Genomic DNA, 22,311 nt, shown 5'->3' with positions numbered 1-22,311 from the left:
CTCTGACCCGGGTCCCATTGAAAGACAGGATGGCTTCCTATTGTTTAATCAGCATGAGAGCGGCTAGCCCGCCGCCACTGTGCTGTGTGGTCATCTCTCAGAGCGGCCTCTGAAAGCAGATCTTGTTTAATTCAGGGATTATCTCCCCCTATGTTTCTCTCTCTCTCTCTACAGAAAAAAAAAATCTGATAACAAAGTTGCCATGACAGTAAAACCCAGATTCACACCACTAAACCATGCAAAAAAAAGGAGAGACGCGCAACTTTAATAACTTTTAATATTAACAATCCCTTTCAGGGCATTTGTTGAGATAAGTGTAGTGTAGAGCTACAGGGAGGCCAGGCTGCTCAGCCACACATGTAAAATAAAACGGAATGAATTAAATTTGGAAAGAAATTTTTTTTTTAAGTTTCATTTTTGAGATAAAAATGAATGTTCGAGCCAACATATTGTGACTTCATGTCATACGAAGTCGGCAGATAAACTTGTTTGTAGACGATTACATTTTAAACAATATTTCAGCAAGTTTAGAATTACTAAGGTCTCAAACCCTTTGTAATTTTTAAAAAAGTATTGTTTACTCAAAAATAAAGCATCATGCCACTATACATCAGAGCATGCATGGTGATGCATACAAAGTATCATAAATTGAATACACTTTGCAGAAATCTACACTGTACATCTGTGTAAGAACAAAAGGAAAGCCAGCATTACATTTTGTTTTAGGCCCACAGCCATGAGGCATAGTGTAAGGATCACTCCCTGCCACAGAATGAAACTTATGAATTTTTACTGGATCCAGAAATTATCCTAAGCCGACACTAGTGTACTAAAGTACTTTACTTTTTTTATTTTTCTTTTTTTAGAAAGTATTTCACTAAGGAGCTAGAAAGTTAAGAAATGAATGCCTTGCAACCGAAAAGAGAACACAAAATGATCACGAAAAGATCTTCCAATAGCGAGTATTCATACAAATTTCTTCAAGGACAGAAGCCAATATATTTGACAAGTCCTTATAAAGCAGAACATAAGTTTGGACACGGAGTCCAATCAATCTCATCATCATCTTTGTACAGTATGTTCTTAACCCCCCCCCCCCCGCCCAGTTAGCAGTCAAACATTGTAACACATTTTATATCAAGAAAATTATTTGTTTCAATTAGAAGAACGCTTGTCAGTAATAATAATAATAATATTAATAATAATTCTAAAGAAGGCTTAATAAAATGATACCTGTTAACAACAAAGCCGACAATAACTATCTTAAACGCAAAAAAATGTGCTCTTTTAAAATGTCACCTTGTTACCAAGTGTTTATTGTATTCTGCAAGATATAGTCAGCGCAGACTATTCTAATACACAGCAGCCACATTAAAAAAGAAAAAAAACACCCATATGGTTTAGAATTTGAAACGCACACACTAACACTCAGTTTATCACTCACATAAACACACACAGATATAACACACAGGCACACATACAACCGAACACAGAGTAAACACTATGCATACATTATCCACTGTACATTTACAAAAATAATACGTCAAATATTAACTTTTGAATTAATATATTGGCTGCAATATCCAAAGCCATATTTTATTTATATTCACTAATCCTTTTAAAACTAATCATTCCAATTAACAAATTTGCTAACAAAATGAATTGGAAAAAAGAAATAGGACAAACATAATTCCACAAGCACGAGGTGCATCGTGAACTTAAATGCTACCTTACGTTTTCAGGGTGATCAAAGTACGGCTGTGTTCACCTGCAGCTGAAAAGTAAACCTCTCTCGGCGTTCTGAGAGGGTTTAGCCTTGACAGAGAACATCGCCAGAGAGCCACACGGCACGGTGAAGAGAGCCATAAGTGTTAAAACTCTCCATTATCACAGCGCAGCGGGGGAAAGCGGAGCATTATCAGGCCTCCGGGAAGGCGGAAAAACGCAAGCGCGCAGAGCCACAGACATGAACAAACGCAGAAAGGGGGGGAAAAATGAACAAGTAGCAGGAGGGAAAGAACGACAGACGCGTTAATTCCTACGTTCGTTCGCAGTGCCGCTGACGCACCCTTGCAGCCACTTGTGACCCCAGGAGAGGGTCCCCCCCCCCAAAATGCACAACCTCTCGGGTCCTCGGTACATTAGACCTCTGTGGAGGCGCCCAGCTGAACACTAGATGGTGTTCCACTAAAAGCTACACTTTTCCCAGGGAGGAAGGAGACCTGGTCCCCCCACTTCTGTCACACTGGCGCATTGAAAAGAAGAACAACAGAAGATGAGGGGGAAAAGAAAACAGAAAGCATGTCCTTAAGGCTTACATCTAAACTGCTGGCTGTATAAACATTGGCACAATGACAAGTAACCGAATCCTGCTGTTTGCAAGGTAAAGCAGAGTGTGTGTGTGTGAGCAACCTGCCAACCTCTGTGTGTGCGTGTGTGTATGAGTGTGCGTGTGTATGTGTGTGTATGTGTGTGGCAGGGGGGAGGAGAGCTACTCTTTGAAGGTGAAGAACAAGAGTGACCAATATAACAGCCACATTGATAAGGCCTCCCTCGGTAGGTCGCCTGTGGCTCAGGGCCCTGGGGTCAATAACTAAGTACAGGAGAACACACCGCTGGCCTGAACTCCCCTCACCTTCCCACGGAGGGAGGCCGGCAAAGGTTAAAACAGCAGTCTCAGGGGCTCGGCACTACATCCCACAGCCTGCGGGTGGGGGGGGGGGGTATGAGGGACCGAGCCCGGGCAGTGCAGCTCTGTCCACACTGCTCTGTCCATACCGCACCCTATGCACTCAGTTATCCCCCCCCCCCTCGCCAATGCTAACATCCCTACCAATCCAGTACAACTACCAATCTAGTACTGTAGCACGCATGCACGCACGCACGCACACACACACACACACACATGCGCAAACACACACACACACATACGCACACGCGCACACACACACACACACACACCTCCCTTTAAATACTTCAGGGCTTTCCAATCAGAACATCTACCCGTCGATGTGCGTGTGTGTGTGTGTGTATGTGTGTGATTGTATTTGATTACAACTGGCTTGGGTATCCATGCACTAAACTTGATAACTGATAGAATTACAGGTATTACATTTTCAGCTTACTCAATGTGTGCCATATTTCAGTAATTTCCTGCTGAGGTAAAATGACAAATGCTGCCATTCACGAGATTATTGAATTTGAGGAAAAATGTTGCGAAGCCCAGGGAAAAACATGCATGCTTCAGTGGAAAACTATGTTTCGCATTGATCCAGCGTGCGCAACACAATCAGGCAAAACTGGGGTGAACCTAGGTTTTTAGAATTGAGAAAACTACCTTTTTATTTAGAAAATGTTCAGCAAATATAAAAATGTTTGTGAAAAAAAGTTCATACACACAGACAGACAGACAGTCACAAACAAAGGTCGTGGACAGCATAAGACTCTGGAATTGGAGAGTTCAAGCAAAATCTAAAAAACATCTACATTTTTAAAGTGTACATTGAAAGGGTGGGGGAAACAACTTAAAGAACGCACAGAAAATAATCATGAATTCGCCAAGTAAATTAAATTAACTTGTAAATGGATAATGCCAGTGCAGTCCTATCGCTAACTATAATTTCTGCATGTGCAAAAACATGTTCTAACCTCAACTGTATAGGAAAGAAGTGTACTTAATCTTAGTTTATTTTAAAACGTGTGGGATCAGTGCACCACCGCATTGATGTTCTGTTCGGAAATGCGTAGGTTCTGTACGATCCTAGTCTTCCTACAATTATTTTTGAACGGTACACTGATTTCAGCAACTAGTGGGTGAGCGACAAAGCCCTCAAGCTGTCTTCATGACGACAGAGTTTGCTGTTCTCATTCTAACCACTACAAACATAAACCAGTAACAGTCGCTTCATATTCGTTTAACTTAGGCGAAAGTACCATTTATCATACTAGAATAGTTGCACTGTTTGTATGTTTTTAATTTTTTATTGTTTTATATTTTATAAAATAAAGGATCAGATATTAAGATTACATCACATAGGCCTAGATATTTTAAAAAGATGTATTTGGATATGTTTTTCAGTATTTTAAATTCTGATTTAAAAAAAAAAATTGGATATACCATAAGCAAACCCCCAGATCCAATTATTTCGATAATTTGGCCTTAGTTTCTGCTTTAAGGCATACATTTGGAAGCAATATGGAAAATCGAATCAAAAGACTAAATTATCTAGAAAATGAGTTGATCTTGTTTAGATACCAAGAACTGAAACCGTACCACATCAAAGACTCTTATCAAAAACTTCGTGAGGAGACGAACTGCACCAATGGAGTACACGGGGAAAAAAACGCACTCTAGTATTCTAAGAATGTAAGTAAATACATAGGCTACTTTACACAACTTTCGTGCGTTTTTTTCTGTCAACCAAGGGTGACAAGACGCTCTTTTAAGATCGTAGGAAAAAATGTTCGGACAGTTGTTTAGAATTATTGCGCAACTATGAGAATCTCGCGGCCCTCAGAAAGAAAGCAACAGTGCATTTTTGCCCCTTTTTAATGCTTTCATGTGCTGTAAACATGGACTTTTGTCAATGCAAGTATTTTTGGAAGTAGAGAAGGGTGAACATTTGGACGGGTGTATAAATAAACTAAGCAAGTATTAGTTTATTTATAAACTATTGGAGAGATAGTAAAAAAAATGTATCGTTGCATTTCCATAAGCAGCATACGACTTAATTACTTCAGAATTCGAAGGCCTGAAACTGTAAACTTGTTGTCAACCGAAAAAGTAGCCTACACAGCAACAAGGTGTTATATACTTGAGTTAGTGGCTTGGTTATTTGTTAAATAATCCAGTTAAAATAAATCCTTGAGAAAAAAAGTTTAGGGACCAGGGGGCCGCGACATGATTTAAAACAAAACAAACAGCAACAGGAAAAAAAAAAGAAATAAAAGTCAGTTTAATGAGTAACTTTGAAAGTATGGATAGAGTTTTATTTGTTTGATAGTTAATCTAGTGAATGCAGATTTTCCTGTTTACTACACATCACGAAAAATGTTTAGTTGATTGGTTTACATAAGATAGGCTATCTGCGTGCAGGACTTTACATATTTTCAAAACCGAGGCCCCGATTTTAAAAAAGAATACATAAGAACATACGTTTCCTTCCCGCAGTGTAACTACACATTCATCTCTCATTTACATGACAATCACGTCTTTTTATATTCAGCAAAATAACTAAAATTAAAAAATTAAAAAAAACTTTTTCTGGTTTCCAACATTGCCCAAAGCAACATACAATTGTGTGTTGAGCGTTTCAATTATATTTCCATTTTGACTATCTTAAACAGCTTACATTTAATGTTATGCAAGCGCATCTGTGACGGTCACAACTTTTTGGTGGTACAAAACGGATGAAATACAAGGTGTTGTGGACGAAAACTGCAGCCTTATACGGAGACTGAAGCCAACTCAATGAAGTCTAAAATTATTTTTCATCATTCGGAATAATGGGACTAAGTCAGTTAAGTTTAAACTGTTGGGCTCGTAGTTTTCTGGAAACCTTCTGTCGACAATAGCAGGAGTACGGACAAAAGCAGAAAACCCACGAGCACCTGAACAGTTTAAGAAACAACCGATTGGTTTCCAAGGCTGTCCAAACACGATACAAAGTGATCGTAAAAATCTACAAAATGTTGCCTAATGGTATTAATATTCTTTATTCGATTCAGTTAGCGTGCGCCAGGAGTTTATGGAATAAACACTGGCAGTTAAAAGTGACCGATAAACTAGAATGAGCTTTTAATTGAAGACCAAAACATGTTGCATGTGGGGAGGATGCGCCCGTAGGATACTTTTTTCAAATCCACGTTTACGCATAAATAAGACTTAACTAAGAAAAAAAATCATCCACAAGAAGTTCGGAAACTACAAAGAAATAGCCTGTTAAGACTTGTAAACATGGCGATACTTAGAAAATGTTCAAACTACCGCGTTTGCTCTGTCCGATAATCAAACGGTAACAAATGAAAAGTTACAGGCTGAGATCTGGAATCCTCGCCAAGCTTTTAAACCCCCACACGGGAGAGAAAACTCCAGAAAGACGTCGCAACCGGATTCGGGCTTCCGGCTTGCGGGTATCAAGGTAACTCGCTATGATTCAAAGCTCGGCTCTAACTTACCATTGTGCTCGGATAAGGCCAGATGCGGGTCCGATTGGAAATGCTGTGGCTTCGCTTGTTTCCTCCGCGACATGCTGGCTCACACATCAGCCAGGGCAGAATAAAAAATTACTAAAAAATCTGCTCAAAATTACGGAAATCGAGCCCATCCACCGCGCATGTGTCCTGCTATAATTATGATTATCAATAATGCTTCGCGATTAATCATACAGGGGTTCTTTGAAAGGCGATTGGCACCTCGCCAGTCCCCTATTCAAATGAAGTCTCTTTAATCAATTAGCTCCTGATTTGCTGGGGACTCTTGTCTCTCTCTCCGCTCCCACCCAATGAGTTGATCCGTGAGAAGGAAAGGCAGGATTTTCCGACTCCCTTTAGATACAGTTTAACCCTTCTTAGCAACCAGCTGGGAGCCGCTCGCAGCTTATCTTAGTTACTACTGGAATGTGACAGAGTCCTGTGCCCATGCGTTCCACTGTATCTATCCTGTTCATTAAATGTTAACAAAACCAACACGTTTCAGATGAATTCAACTGACTACAGCGGCGAAAAATCCTTGCGTCCCCGCAGACGTCTACTTTGCCACAGTTTGCCTCGTCGTTATTTTCCTTATCCTTCTTTCTGGCTTGTATTGAGAGTCGTTGTCATTCAGATGTTTAATGGCAAGCGCCGTTTTACCGCTACACATTACTTCCTCTGGGCTCAACAGAAAGAAAAATTGAGTCGGCTGATCTAAAGAAGTTTCGTGCCTAATTGCGATGTTGGAATCTCGGAAGTCCGTGGAAAGTCTCGAATATCCCAATAAGATTCATCTGATTATCGCCGTACTGTGTAGCTAACACGTTTTCACCCCGCACCGCATTCCGCGAACAAACAAACTTTAAGGGCCCCATGGAACACTGTGAGAAATCTAGAGCCCAGCCCATCTATGATTCTATTGGTCACCGGTCTATTCTATCATAGGACGACGGAGCTGCAAGCTGTCTGTGCGTGCGCGTGGCGGTGTAGTGTGTACAAGCAAGTGGCACAGACGAGACCGGGGAATATCAAAGTATTGAGAATATATCCCGTTTAGTCGTCTGTGAATACGTTTTTTTTTCATTGTTTTCGCAACATTTATTTTGCAGTTATATTGACTTATTGCATCCTCAAATATAACCCCGCGATGTATACATGTGGATATATGGGATAATATTGCTGGAATTTAGCTGTTAAACGCTGACTGCGATTAGTTGTGAACTGACAATTGAGACGGGATTTACAATGAAAATTTGTTCTTCAGGTGAACCTAAACTTCGAGAATATTTAACTTACCAATTTTAAGTTTTTTATAAAACACAGTGGCGTGACATTTTTCAGCAGGCATCCCTGGATTTTTGGATTGAAGTTCATTAACTTATTCAGGTTATAATTCTGACTGTAACGCAGCAAGAAAAAATAAAAAATAAAAAAGCCTAATTATATATATGTATTTCCCCCCATAGCATTAAACATATATTGCTTTCAGAAACCAGGATTTGAAGGTTTCAAGTAAATATTCGACATTCTACACAAACGCAGATACGGCCAGTTTCTTTTGCCCTGCGATACGTTGTAAAAGGCAATGTTTCAATAATGGGCAATAAAGGCCGCATAACCTAAAACAATGTTTCAAAAACACTGTGGAACCGGTGCAACTAGCACTGGTACGAACACACGCAGCTGATGTGGCCATGTGCTCACAGTAAGAACACTACTGGGCGCAGTAGGTTGGATGGTGAAAATTCGAAACTGCCTGTTATCTAAGGGTGAATTAATTTTTCATTGTTATTTAATTGTTAGGCTATTTAAAACAGCAATAACATTTCAGCCATCAGTTGTTAGAAACAATAATTATGAGTGCAATACAAAGGAACTGTATGCTATAGTAACAACAACGACGACAACACTAACAATAATAATAATAATAATAATAATAATAATAATAATAATAATAATAATAATAATAATAATAATGTCAACTCAAACATTATCATCAGAATCCAAAAAATAAATGTTCATTATTGATGAGGCTTTAGCTGGAATCTGTTTTCAGGATAAAAATCCCTACAGGAACTCTAGCAGCACGTTAGCAGATTTATTATGTGGAAAAGACAAACGAAGCTATCAGTTTGGGTGATTTTGAGGAATGAAGATAATAACGTTACTATAGGTGATGCCTTGGATGCCATTATTTTTCACTGAATATTTAAAGAGCAGCTGCAGGCTAGATGGATCTAGTCCTTTCTTGTATCAGCTACCTACTTAGGACGTCTGTTATTTATTTATTTATGAAAGAAAAAAAGAAAGAATGAGAGAAAGACAGAAAAATAATTTGCAAGCTTATTTTGTTTTGGCAAAAGTGATACATTACTGGACGCCACGAATTACATTAATTCATTTGTACATTTAGGGAAATTGTTTTTATTCATTTTGCACATATAATGATTTTTTTTTAAAATTTTATTTTATTTTAACAAATGAGCAATACGAATAAAATAAGACTTAAATTAATGCTATATATATATATATATATATATATATACACACATATATATAGTTAAGAGTTTGCACAACATGATAAACATTACTAATACAAATAGCGCATTAAAGTATTAAAGACTAACGAAATAAAACGTAAAACTGAGAAATTTTAATCGATACAAATGAGAGCAAATAATTGCCTGCGGTAGAAATAAATGCACGAACGGTATAGCTTGCAGCATAACTCACTATATTTCAGTAGCCAACGGTCAGAAGCAGAAATCTCTGTCTTTCTTGAAAATCATATTAGTAATAAACCAAGGGAGGCAAAGGAGAAATGTCTGCAATATTGTAATGTCCTGGACTGGAAAATCAATGGTCAGTTAATTGATGTGAGTGTTGGTGTGAGATTGTAAACAGGGTGATTTGCAGCCCAGTCGAGCGAGAGACGTTTTAAATGAGATTCACTCCAGACGGTCGGGCTACACTGTGTTAACAATCACGGGTTGAATGACACAAACAGCAAGAAATTTTGGGCTGAATTAAAATGAGACTAGGATTCAAAGCAATGGGTAGGGGGTTGGGGTTAAACACAAGCAGCCAAACACACCCTCCCACCCCTGTTTTGAAGGATAATTAATTGGAGGTGGAAACAAATGTTTGAAAATATACTACAGATAACCTTGTGACGTTCTTAAAAATGCAATAAAGGTATTACATAATGTTACATAACTCAAACGAAACACCAAAATAAACAAAATAATAATAATAATAATAATGGATTCAATAAAAGAAATCACGAATGCAATCAAGGCAGCCAGTATTTTTACATTACATTTACATTCACAAATACAGTTCCATATTTCATGACAAACTGCAGTGCTTTCTTATTTTTTATTTGCTGTCGAGAAAGTAACAGAAGCTTGTACGCACAAAGCTCGCGCGCGAGCGCAAATCAATACAGGGTTGAAGGGTAGGGGATGCATGCGGGCATCATTCACTATTATTACTGACAGCCAATAATTGATCATCGCACAGAAACACATACCGTTTGACCGCATAATTGAATCGCATAAGCAATATGGGCACGGACAGGGGAAAATATACGGCACCCCACAGATCCCCTTGTTGTTAGTAGTTTATATAGATCATTCTAATTAAGAAAGTATTTCCCTTCTCTAATGGGAGGCCTCTGTGTTACGTGTTACTCAACCTGCATGCTTCTTTCTTTGCCCCTCCAACCCCCCCCCCCCCATCCCGTGCAATGATGAGCGAATTCAGATGAGTTTAAACTTTCTCAGGTACATCATTTATGCGATTAACGGGATAACGAACGATACCAATGGGTGAGTAATTGCCGTTACCGCACACGCGCGTATAAATCGTGGAGAAGTGTTCTTTGTGTATTTATGAGACCATTTCAAGTTTTGGGAATGTTTTCAACCGACTGTGCCAGGCGTAAATTGTTCTTTATTCCTCCATCGCCCTCCTCATTATACTCATCCGGGCGTTATCGACGTAATTTACATTCCAACAGTTGGAAGATATTAGGACTGTTGCAGCACAGAATTTATCCCCATTGATCTACGTTAAGGTTAAAGATAAAGACTGCTGTATATGGGGAAAAAAAGATTGAACAGCGTCTTGGTAAAAGTAAATTAAAGTGTTAGGCAGTGTCATTAAAATATCTGATATTCAAAAATATAACTTGAAAGACTAAATCGGTGAAATAATACCTGGCTTTCATCTTGCAGAAAGAGAAAAACGAACAAGGGAATTAAGTGTAGCAGTGTTTTGCGAATGTAAAATTCCAGTTCATGTTATTTTACCATGGGACTGTTTTTTGGGCCTGATACTTTTCATTGTTTTAACATTGCCTGCCACGAATGTATCGCCTACCTATGTATTGAACTCGTACCTTTATTGAGGCTACTTTCTGATGAGATTATGTTCCAACGTAGTAGTATACTCTGATCAGTTTGTGTTCCATTAAGTGTTTTCCAGAGTAGTGAAGCTGCACTGATGTCGCAGCAGTGTGACTCTAAAATGCTCATTAGTGTCAGTAACAGAAATTACCCCTCCCCCAATCCGAAGGTGTGCAGTTGCTACATATTGTATACCCGGACCACAAAGCATCACAGCATTGTGTAAAAGTTCTTGAAAATGTAACCGGAAAATAAACGTATTTTGCAAGATTGGGTAGTTATAGGTGTCATGTGCAATCCAGCGAGCGCGCGCTGCATTCAGAGCCTGCGCTGGAACAAGTGCATCTTTCAGTCAACGCGTCGAGCAGAGGCTACAGCGCATGACGTCTCACAAAGTGGAACTGTTGTCAACATCTTTATGGCTGCTGAAATACCTTTTAATTTAAAGATCGTTAGCATGCCTGTTAAATAAAATACACTAACATTATTCCATTTTTAGTCTTGGCAAACCTCAGGCACATCAATAAAATATATTTTCATACCATCTACATGTTTTGCAGGAAGAGACCAAAGTATCCTAAGAAAAGTACTGGATTTAAATTTTATTTAATTGAAAATGTTTCATAAAATAATTACGGTACACATGAATATACATAATTTAATGTTATATTGTCCATTATGAGTGCAATACTGGCATGGTTTTAAGTGAATTAACAGGCATTTAACTCTCTCTCTTTCCCTCACTCTCACACACGCTCACACAAACACAAACACACAGAAACACACACACACACACACGCGCGCACACACAAACACAAACACGCAAGTACAAACACACAGAAACAAACACATACACATACACTACAAATGCGAAACTGGAAACTCCTGGTTAATTTAAATCAAAGGTTTGTCTTGAAGTTTGCCATCAAATACCGGTATCGCCAGTGGTTAGAAAGCTCTGTTATAACAAATTGCCATGTGGCACGGCTGCGTTTGAAAAATCACTCGCATTAAAATGCAGCACCTGCAGAAGCAGAGACCGGTCCCCATTAATTAAGAGATCAGACCCCTTCCATTGTCCTCCCTGCCGTTCCGTTACCACTTCTCCCAAGTGAGTGTCCCCTTCTCTATCGTGTTTGACGACTTCCTGCAATGTTACTCAGTATCAGTCCCCCGCCCCCCCCCCCCATGTTTGTCCTCGCGGTGTCTCGGGCTGACAGTACAGACCCCTCTGACATACTGAAATGTCAAAGGGAGATGTTCCCTTTTTTTTCTGTTACCTGGTGTGCGTTTTTGCCGTTTACACTTACACTCTGTTTTTTTTTTTTTTTTTCTGTGGCCTCAGGAGATACCTGAGGCCTTGCTGCTAGTCACGAGGCTAGCGCTAGGCGTGCGGCGCGCGTGCACGCGCACACGCGGGAAGAAACCGATATTGTGCGCTGCGGGGAATCGCACGGCTTCCCTCCTCTCTCTGCAGTTTTACCAGGAAGTCAGTCAGGCAGTCAGTCAGGCAGGCAGGGAGGCAGGCGGTTACCACTGCCAGGTGGGAAGTGCACACAAGCCGGGGGAGGTGGGGGGGGGGGGGCGGCTTTGGCAGGTGACCGGGAGTTCAACATTTACCAAACCACAAAAGGGGGCCACACCGAGACACTGTGGTTTGGGAAAGGGGCGGGGGGGGGTTTGTAATACAGTAGATTCATGCGTACCCAGAGGTCCCTTGGAGGTTTAATTACACAGGGTGTCTCTTAAAGCTCGGGCGATTTGTTCGGGGAGATTTGCTCCTGCCGACAGAATTAAGGCTGGAATGAGTGTGGCACGGGCATGAGGGTGGGGGGGCGGGGGGTGGGAGATGGGGGCTGGGGGTGGTGGTGGCCTGTCCAATTTCACAGGAAGTGGTAATTTGTGTTTTTGATGTTTAATGAGTATATCACCCGTAGCCCATCGCTTCTCAGTTGTCCTGCCTACACTTATTTACAATGTCAAACAGAGTCACGATTTAACGTAATCTTCTGCTTACTGGAATACCTGGCCCTTTTCTCTTTCTCCCTGGATGGTGGCAGAGAACGCTGTGTCTGTGAGGTTTATTCGCTGACTCCAAACACTTGAGATGAGGTGCTTCTGGTTTGCCTGGAACAAATAAGACAAAAAATATGAAATGCAATAAAAGCCATTACATTTAATTTCAGAAAAAATGCTTCAATGGAATTTTCCATGCGTAAAGTTTGTGCAGCTACATATATTTTAGTAAACACTTATTCACTGCAAAATATGTTTAAAAAAAACAGAAAATGGGCACAAGAGAAAAGCATTTTTAAAATGTGTATTCCACATGAATAGCTTGCCGTCAAAGCAATCCCATATTTTCAATACAATTCCCTTTGATTGTGTTAAAAACACTTGTTGGATTCAGAGCAACGGGGAACAGAATGGCTTTGGCTATCAAGGGCCTATGCCTGAGTCATCATATTCACTCAAAACAAATTCTTTCATACGACTTTGATGAATTATATTTGGAACGAGAGAGACTTAACCTTGGTCTTTGTTGTTCGCTGTTGCTGTAAATATAGAGGGTTTACACTGTGGTAGAGCTGGGAGAGCAGAGGCAAACACTCCAAACATCTTGAAGAAATCAGACAGATTACAAAAAAAATAAGTGCTTATGTATTCTTGAGAGAGAGAGAGGGGAAAATTTTAAATTGTACTATGTAAACAATACTAATACACTCAGATATTATTAAATGGATAAACAGAGATCTCTCTCTATACAAGCTCGAAACAGACAACGTAAAAACGAGCACGAAAGAAAAAAAACAACAACAGCAACGTACAACAACAACAACAACAACAACGACGTTAAAAACGGAAGGAATAAAAATATCCGCGCGATGAATTAACGGCGGAAAGTTCAAACGTATCAAGTGTTTTATTTGTAGCCGTCCCGGACGCGAGATGTTTATCGGGCCCCCCCCCGCGCGACGGGCCCCCCCCCGCGCGACAGGCACCCCCCGCGCGGGTCAGGCAGCGCTTTAATTCGGTCTCAGACAGCCCCTTATTGCTATTGATAGTTAGCATCAGTGTCCCGGCTGAGAAATGGAGCCGCTGCGAGGGGCCAGAGCTATTGATCTGGCACTTGTCCCTGCCTCCCCTGGAGCCACAGGAGAGGGATGTGAGGGGGGGGGGGCACCGTGGTGTCGCACACACTCCCCCCCCCCCCCCCTCCCCCACAGCCCTCCGTCCTCTCCTCCCTCTCTGGTGTGTGTGTGTGTGTGTGTGTGTGAGTGAGAGAGAAAGAGAGCATGTGTGGGTGTGTGTGTGTGTGTGTGTGTGTGTGAGTGAGTGTGCGAGAGAGAGATATCCTGTGTGTGTATGAAAGAGGGATAGCCGGTGTGTGTGTGTGTTTGTTTGTGTGCGTGTGTTTGTGTGTGAGAGAGAGACAGAGACCTTTGTGTGTGTGTGCGTGTGCGTGTGCGCTAGCTTGCATGTGTGTGCTGCATGTATGTGTGTGTATGTGTGTGTGTGTGTGCGTGTGTCTGTGTGTGCTAGCTTGCATGTGTTTGGGTTACGTGCATTTGTGTATGTGTGTGTGCGCATGTATGTACGTGTATGTGAGTGTGTGTACGCATGCATGCGTATATGTGTGTGCGCATAAGTGTGCATGTATATGTGTATGCGTACTGATGTGTGTGTGTGTGCGTGTGTGTGGAATGGGTGTCTTTGACAGATAGGTGACTTCAGTATTCAGAGTGGAGTAAAACACCTTCGAGAGTTTAGAATTATAAATCCCACCAACCAGAGCCTCCTGTGAATATGCAGTGACAAAGTAGAAATGTCTTAGGAAGGGGTTGTTGTGCGCTCATTATGTGCTTACCGACAGCTTGTTCCCTCAATAAAATGAGTTATTGAGAGTCGGACCAATAAATAAATACTGTGAGAGTCTTGATGAAGTTTCCCAAGCTTCAGGTCCCTCTGAATAAGCTCACATTTTTTATGCCTACTTTGTGAGTTCAGATTCAATGTATTGTTGTACATATCCAGGCCAAACATACCATTTTGTTGACCTCGAACACAACCCAAATTCAATCTCAATACCAGCTGTGGCATGTAACACACATCAGATGAGCAATTACATACCCATGTTTTACACTTAATTACTCACTTTCAACTTGCACGTTGTTGTCTGTTTAGCCGTTGTTCTAGCAATAAAACTACTTTCCATCCTTCCTGTTCTTCAAAACAATTTGACAGCATTATGATTATCATCATTAAAAAATGTTTTATTTTATCTGCTAAGATTTTAACCCAATTTTGCGCAGTTTGCCTCAGCTATAATTAAGCCAGAACCTAAAGTACTTGTTCATTTTTTGTAATGTACCACAAAACCTGTCTTTACACCAGTGGGAAAAACAGAAATATTACGCGTTTTAAATTAATCGCAATGAGACTGTTGCTTTTAATTGAAATATGCTGAACACATGAAATTATGAATGTACAGTCCAATCCAAGTGGTCCCTGTCCCTAAGCCACTGTAGGAAAGCAGAGGAATTGCAGAGTGACACAAAGGGGGGTTGGGGGGGTGGGGGGTGGTTGCGGTGGGTGTGGTGGGGTTTTGGGGGGGGGGGCGGGGGGGTTAGGCATCAAGTAATTCTTAATGAATACAGTTTGCTTTAATACAGCCCTTCAATTCATAGCGCAGGCAAATCATCTGCAGCATTAATATCCAATGAGGCCATTATATGCACGGGGAGTTATAGCCGAGAAAAAACAAGAAGAAGTAAGGAGGAAAATCCAACGCAGGACAAGAAAGCATATCACTGCAGACGGGTATTTGTAACGTCACAAGTGCTGCACACACACAGAGGTCGGTGATGAATTCAGCGGCTAAATACATCAAATGCATCGACGTTAATAATAGGTTCACTTAAACAACAATCGTGCACCGATTCTGCGTGCGGGGCCTTTAGCAGGTACAAAGCACGAGCCGATGAGAATTTTCTTTTTCTTTTTCCTTTTTTTTTTCCACGTTTTCCCGCAGGATAAAAGAACTCTGGCTCTAGAGGAAGGGGGCGGATGTAGAGGCGTCTGTGTTGTTACACTCTACCCCCCCCGGCCAATTAGAGCGGCGACACCAAAGCCAAGCCAAAGTACTGTCTCGTGGAAATGTGGAAAAAAAACCACCCCCCCCAAGAGAGAGTCTCTGACCAGGTGACCGAATTAGTTGATACACCTTTTATCCAGGCCAGCGATTGGACGGCATCGCTGCGCTGCGGTGTGTGCTGTACGGCACGCCAGGCCCGAATCTCGCCCAAAAAAAACCGTGTCACATCGGAGCGTTTGGCTTTGCCTGCCTGTTGCTTGCTCTTCCTTGCTCTTCCGCCCTGTCTATCTGGCACTGAGAGGGCATGTGTGTCTGTCCTTTCATAACAGAGTGAGTCACCCCTGCCTCCGCCTTTTCTCTGTCCCTGCATTCCACCAAGAAGTCCAGCCAGGTGCTCCACTGGATAATTATCTCATAATTACGATAATATCAAACCTCTTTCTCGAGTCTCTCTTTCTCTTGTTTTCTCTCTCTCTTGGTTTCTCTCTCTCTCTCCCCCTCACATGCACGCACGCACACACACGCAAACATACATACACAAATGCAAAACACAACTACTAGAAACGTGCGCAAACACACACACACACACACTCAGACACATACATACACACATGCACACACACACACACAAACACACGCACACACACACACAGATTTCCTTTCAATTGCAGTTGCTGTTTTTTTTTTTTTTATTACTTATTACTTCCTTCCCATTCATGGCCTCCAATCCCCCCACTCTACCCCAGTGCCCACAGTCTGCGGTGAAAGAGCCTGCTCCATTATCCTCTCTCACACTCAAACCAAGCTTTGTTTTGTCCAGATAGCTCTCCGCTCTCGTTAATATTCACAGAAAGAGCCCGGGCTTTCACAAGGCGGCCCGGGCCCACAATATTCCCCCCCGAAACGGCCGAGTGTGGCCCTTCATTTGTAAACATGCCGAAGGGAGGGGACGCTCCCCCCCACCCCCCACCCCCCCCACCACCCGACAAACATCTACGAGGACGTGCTGCTTTGATTCCCCCATTCACGGCCTGGCACTGAAGTTAAGCGCTTCGCACGATCGTGTGGAGCTCCCGAACCTGAGCACTGCTGGGTGTGTGCAGGCTCTCCCCCCCAACACTCATCGCACTGGCGGTGGGTGCTGGTAGCTCCCCACCCCAGGGGTCGCTCTCCCCCAACACATCCACTCTGGGTTCGCTCCCAACTCAGCCTGCTGGGTGTGCAGGCTCAACTTGCCTGCGGTGCGCCCCCCCAACACTCATCGCACTGCTGGGTGTGTGCAGGCTCTCCCCCCAACACTCATCGCACTGCTGGGCGTGTGCAGGCTCTCCCCCCAACACTCATCGCACTGCTGGGGGTGTGCAGGCTCTCCCCCCAACACTCATCGCACTGCTGGGTGTGTGCAGGCTCTCCCCCCAACACTCATCGCACTGCGTGGTACAGACTGTGTGTGCAGGCTCTCCCCCAACACATGCCTCGGCGTTTCTTGCACTGCTGGGTGTGTGCAGGCTCTCCCCACCAGCACCTTCAGTTCCCCAATCATGACTGTGTGCAGGTCCCAATCTCGGGTCTCTCAGGAGAACAGGCCACAGAGAGAACAGAAGGTTTTTTTTTATTTTTTTTATTTTTATCAAAACAGAATGCAGTAACTCTTCAGATTTGACAACCTACCTACAGAATTCCATGCAACATGTAACGTAGGCCGACAATATGCTTGTCGGGGGGGAAAGGGGGGGGGGGTGGATCGACACTCATGTCTGGGATTGATCATCAGTCTACTCCCTGTTCGGTATTCCGCAGGAATGTTCTAGTTCTCCTCAGGTCTAGCTGACCCACAGACGCCGTATTTCATCAGCGGAAAGGTCCGCGGCATCTTGCTTTCTTCGGTTATTTTTAAAGGCCTAATCCAACGGTAGCTATTCTACATTGTACCGAGAAAAGCAATTATGTCATTTTCTAATAGCAGTGGGTCCTTACGAAAAGCAGTAAAAGCAGAAATGCGGTACACGAGAGCAGAATTTTACTTGTTGAAAGTACATCGCTTTCTCACAGGGTTTTGACATTGACATCAGACTATTTGTGGAAATAATTTCTAGACGACGGCTTTAACGTATGTAGTCCTCAAACTCCCTGTATGGTAAGATAAGACCTTTTCATTTATGTGCACAGAGGCAAGATTGTGCACTGCGGGACCTTGCATTGAAGGCAAATCTACCTTTTTAGCATCAAATAGCCCAGCATTGAGTCAAGCCTTCAGACCCCCTAGTGAGCATGTAGAACACAGCTATTATTTGCAGGTACAATTTTCCACCGTTCGCAACAAAAACAAGGAGCTTCATTTACATCTTAATTATCAGCTTAGTCCAAGAGTCACTTCACCGGTGACTCCATCTGTGACGTTTGTGGGAGCTCGTTTAAAGTGAAAGAAGGATTCCTGGAAGTTAAAAAAGGAGCAAGCACACTTTCAGCATACACTCATAAATGGAAAAATGACAGAATGTTCTGACTTCCGCACAGGAAGAACAACTTAAGATTAACACTACACAACCATATGTTATTATGGACAGCATACTTTCATTAAAAAATTCTTTAAAATATATTCCAAAAGAAAAAAGTTAAAAAAAAAAAAAAAGTATGCCAGGATGATACTTGTGATACCAATGGCACTAAGCATTTAGGGATCCTACAGAGTTTCAGTTATTGGTCCTTTCCATAAACAAAAAGGAGCGAGACAGTGCCGGAGAGCAATTTCGGCACAGGGTCAGCTGGATCCCCTCATGGAGATGCACTGGACATTTCTAGCACAGACGAGCAAGGGTGGGTGACCATAAACAAGGCATAAAAAAGCCAAGATGACAGATGGCTGTTCCGAACCTCGTCTCCCAAAACCAAGTTTTTACAGGTACTCTGCCTCCGTGAGCCTGCAAGTCACAGACGTTCCCGTAGCTGAAGCAGTAACAGGTTTGGGGGAAAAGCAGAACCGAGTTTGTGACTGCTGATCTGAGAACAGTGCTTTCAGAAGCTTTGCGCGGGGGCGGGCGGGTGGGTGGGTGGGCGGGCGCGGTGGGGGGCAATGTGCAAGTACCATAACCATTCACAACTTTGTGCTGCCGTGTAATCTCAGCAGCTAATCAAAGATGAGAATGAGAAAAGTGAAGAAAAATATGCAATCTCAACTCTAAATATACTGTTTAATAGCCTGACTTAGTAGCCTAGCCTACAATTTTCCAGGACCTCACAAATATTTCCAGGACATTTTGTAAATTTTCTCATTTTGCAGGTGTTTTCCATGACTGGAAAGCTAGTCGATAAATTTCCAGGTTTTCAAGGTTTTCCAGGACGAGTGGGAACCCTGTTTTTGCCCGAAAGTGTGCTTCAACACTGGCATCAGAATGCTGCCGTCAGCGGGAGGAAAGAGTACGAACTGGGCCTCAGATCCACTCGGTAAATCTTAAGAGCGAGCTCAAGACCGGACATCGCACGACACACTATCCTTCTCTCTGCCGTTACACGATACCCCTGTGTCGGGCAGAGGACATTTAATGAGGCAGAAAATGAAGAGAAGGCACATTCGCCTGTACCCCCAAAGCCATCTCGCTGTTTACTAATATTTACAGGACACACGCAGGCCAACCCCAAGCCTCATCCTCACACAAAGATACTAATCCAGATACGTTGCCACATTGCTCGTATCCGTATGTCAGACTTGCTTGCAATAATATTATTTTTACAGAAGGGCAGGAGTTCTTTGGTGTCTTTGGTCACTGGTCCATTTTCTCTCTCGTGAAAAATAGACGGCGACGCGAGCGAGCAGAAGAGCCTCAGATCAAAGACACGTGAGATATGGACTGTGTCCTCCACGGGAGGTTAACGGGGGGGGTCCAGTGTGCATTAGTGTAAATCCAGCCGTGGCTGCCAAGAGGGACTAAACGCCCTTAAACGCTATCTCGAAAGATACAGTGAAATACCTTAATGAGTTAATGCCGATCGGTGAATAAACAAGTGAGTTATGGCGGATTCTACAAATAATCAAGGGATTTTTTTTGTTTTGTTGTTTTTTTTTTTTCTTGTGAGAAAGATTCATCTGGCTCTCTCTCTCCCTCGAGACTCAAAATGGAGCCTCTCTCTCTCTTTTTTTCAAAAATTTTTTTTTTTTTTTTTTTGGAGCTCCGCTGGTTCACTCAGACGGACAGATTAACTCCGCCGGGCTTCACGCGGAGCGCGGATGCGCCGCTTGCTCATTCAAGGCACACCAATCACATAAAATAAAACACAAATTAATAATTAGCAGGGTTAATTAGTCATTTGCATGAAAGGGTGCCATTTACAGATGAGAAAGGGGGCCGCAGAGCGGTGAATCAGCATCTGTCTTTTCTTGTTCGTCGCATCATCCGCCGCCGAGCAGAATAAGAGGCTAATTAATTGATGGGAAAAATGACAATGGGACAAATGTGAGACTCATGGGTAATGCGCTTGATAAAGGGGGGGAGAACAAAAAAAAAAAAAAGAAGCAGATTTGTCAACATCCCCGCCGCCGTAGGCCACCATATTTAAGCGAAATTAGATTTCATGCGCAGATCAATGTAGAATGTAAGTTTTTTTTTTTTTTTTTCTCTTCCCCCATTCCCCCGTCCACATTTAACGCAGGACACCATGCATGCATTTTTTACATTCCCATTTGAAAAATGTGTAATCAAATAAATAAATAATTGTATGTATGTAATTTGATATTTAATCAGGTCAGGAAAACCTTGATGTGTGCATTTTCAATAACCTGCTCTGTAGAGTCACACATTGCACTGAGAATGTTAAAAGCTTAAGTGTCCTCATCAATAGTTATTTCTTGTTATTATAACCAATATCAATTGTCAAAGCAAAAGTTAACATAATTTAACAGGGCAATATTGCCATTGAAAAGTAATTATAAAGATGAAAGTTAAGATTTTACAAAATTAAAAGATTTACAGAATTGTGATCATCAATAGTGGTACACACATTTTGTTAAAAAAACCCACACATTTACAATCATTATTTGTGGTTCCAGTAGCAGGATCGTAACAGGATGCATAAAATATTAGTCCTATTCAGTCGCCTCTTATCTCTCCTACCGTTCACGACGCCCCCCCCCCCTGTGCTTTGTAACCAACTGAAGGCACAATGAAACTCAAGCAGATCCTTGCATCAATCTGCTGGATAAAAATCAGACCGGTTCCCTCTGACGCCCCCTGACCTTTCTGGTGCCTTTGGGAAGTCTTCACTGTCTGCACCCCTCCACAGTCACCAGGGGGAGAGTTTGAAAACATGACGCTAATGGTGGGGGGGGGAGGGGGGGCCTGGAGTTAAGGGTAAGCGTCAAAAAAGGGCTTCCATGTTTGTCCAATTGACGTTTTGCCCATGAATAAACATTTCCGCTAGCTATAATTGTCACAATGCACTTCCACATCCTTAATTGTGGAGTTTGAGCTATTTTGAGGGGGGGGGGGGGGGTCTGCGGGTTTGGTCAACAAGGCCACTTAAATGGCGGCCCATCACGTCACGTGACATTGCGCCAACTATGGTGGCAAAGTGTCACGTGACCCTGGTGAGAGGTGAGGAAGTGGTGAGAAAGTGTTGTACGGCGACATTTTTGGGCCAGTGTAGATGAACAGAGCAACAGCAGATGAAGAGGAGGCCCAGGTAAAGGTGGGGAACCTGCTGACAAGAGCTACTTGTAAGCGGGACAGATCTCAAAGTGAGATGGCAACCATCTGAGAAAGAAAAAGAATACTTTGGGGGGGGGAAAAACAGTAACACAGTAAACAAAGCATTGGTGCGTTAATAATGCATGTGAAGCAGAGACTGAAGGCTGTTCATCAACCACTAAAGTTCTGTGTTTTTTTTTTTTTTTACACTGCTGTCATGCGACTGTCTAGTCCAGTAATGTAACAGGATCCAATTTATTAAGGTTTAAAAGCAACACCTGCTTTAAAATTATTTAGAGACTGACGTGATAATGAAATTGACTCGATCTCCAAAGGAAGCTCTCTCTGCACAAATGGAAACCTCGCATATTTTTGTGTGATTAAAAGAACACACTGATCTCATAAAAAAAAAGAAATAAAAAATACCTTTGATGCTCCTTGACGGCCCTTTTAAAAATGTTTTTTAGCTAAAACCTGAAACCCCAATGGCCCCAATAATTTCTCCCTCTCAGGAATTATATGTGCGGAGCAGAGGCACGCAGTGGGGCAACTGAATGCTCAGGTCAGGAGTTAAAGGGGGGGGAGGATTTGGCTCCGCAAATCCATCAAAACTTTAACAAATGTCTCTTTATCTTCGGCCCTGAGAAAAAAATTATAAGTCGATTCCGGAGTTTTAAACCATAAGAATGTCCTAAAAACATAATGCACAAAATCCTCTTTACTCAAATAAAGGAAAAACTTTGCCAGTACATAAATAAAACAAAAATGAAAACAAAAAAACAGAAACTACTGCACTACAAGGGGAAAAAAAATTGTAGTCTGCACAAAAAGGCAAAAACACACACACAGATGTAGAGCTGACTTTGCTGTTGATATGTGAACCTTTCACCTGATAAATCCCCGGTCCCACAGAGTAGGCCCAACCTGGGTGGAG

General features: G+C 42.2%; 1 protein-coding gene across 5 annotated transcripts in view; it reads right to left on the bottom strand.

Moving 5' to 3' along the window:
• The window catches only part of LOC135241640 (sal-like protein 1), a 241,725-nt gene that overhangs the window by 7,153 nt on the left and 212,261 nt on the right, over positions 1 to 22,311 (bottom strand). For 2 of the 5 annotated variants that reach the window (XM_064312184.1, XM_064312185.1), the window contains exon 4: positions 12,627 to 12,728. In XM_064312184.1, the coding sequence (XP_064168254.1) occupies positions 12,627 to 12,728 (102 nt within the window). Of the gene's footprint in view, positions 1 to 2,042; positions 2,608 to 6,177; positions 7,153 to 12,618; positions 12,729 to 22,311 lie in introns of those variants that run through there. The other 3 variants (XM_064312188.1, XM_064312187.1, XM_064312186.1) reach the window with 3 other exon arrangements.

Source organism: Anguilla rostrata, chromosome 16, assembly GCF_018555375.3.
Source record: "Anguilla rostrata isolate EN2019 chromosome 16, ASM1855537v3, whole genome shotgun sequence".
In the NCBI taxonomy this organism is placed as follows: domain Eukaryota; kingdom Metazoa; phylum Chordata; class Actinopteri; order Anguilliformes; family Anguillidae; genus Anguilla; species Anguilla rostrata.
Note: the sequence above shows the minus strand (reverse complement) of the source record. Positions and strands in the feature narration are given on the sequence as shown.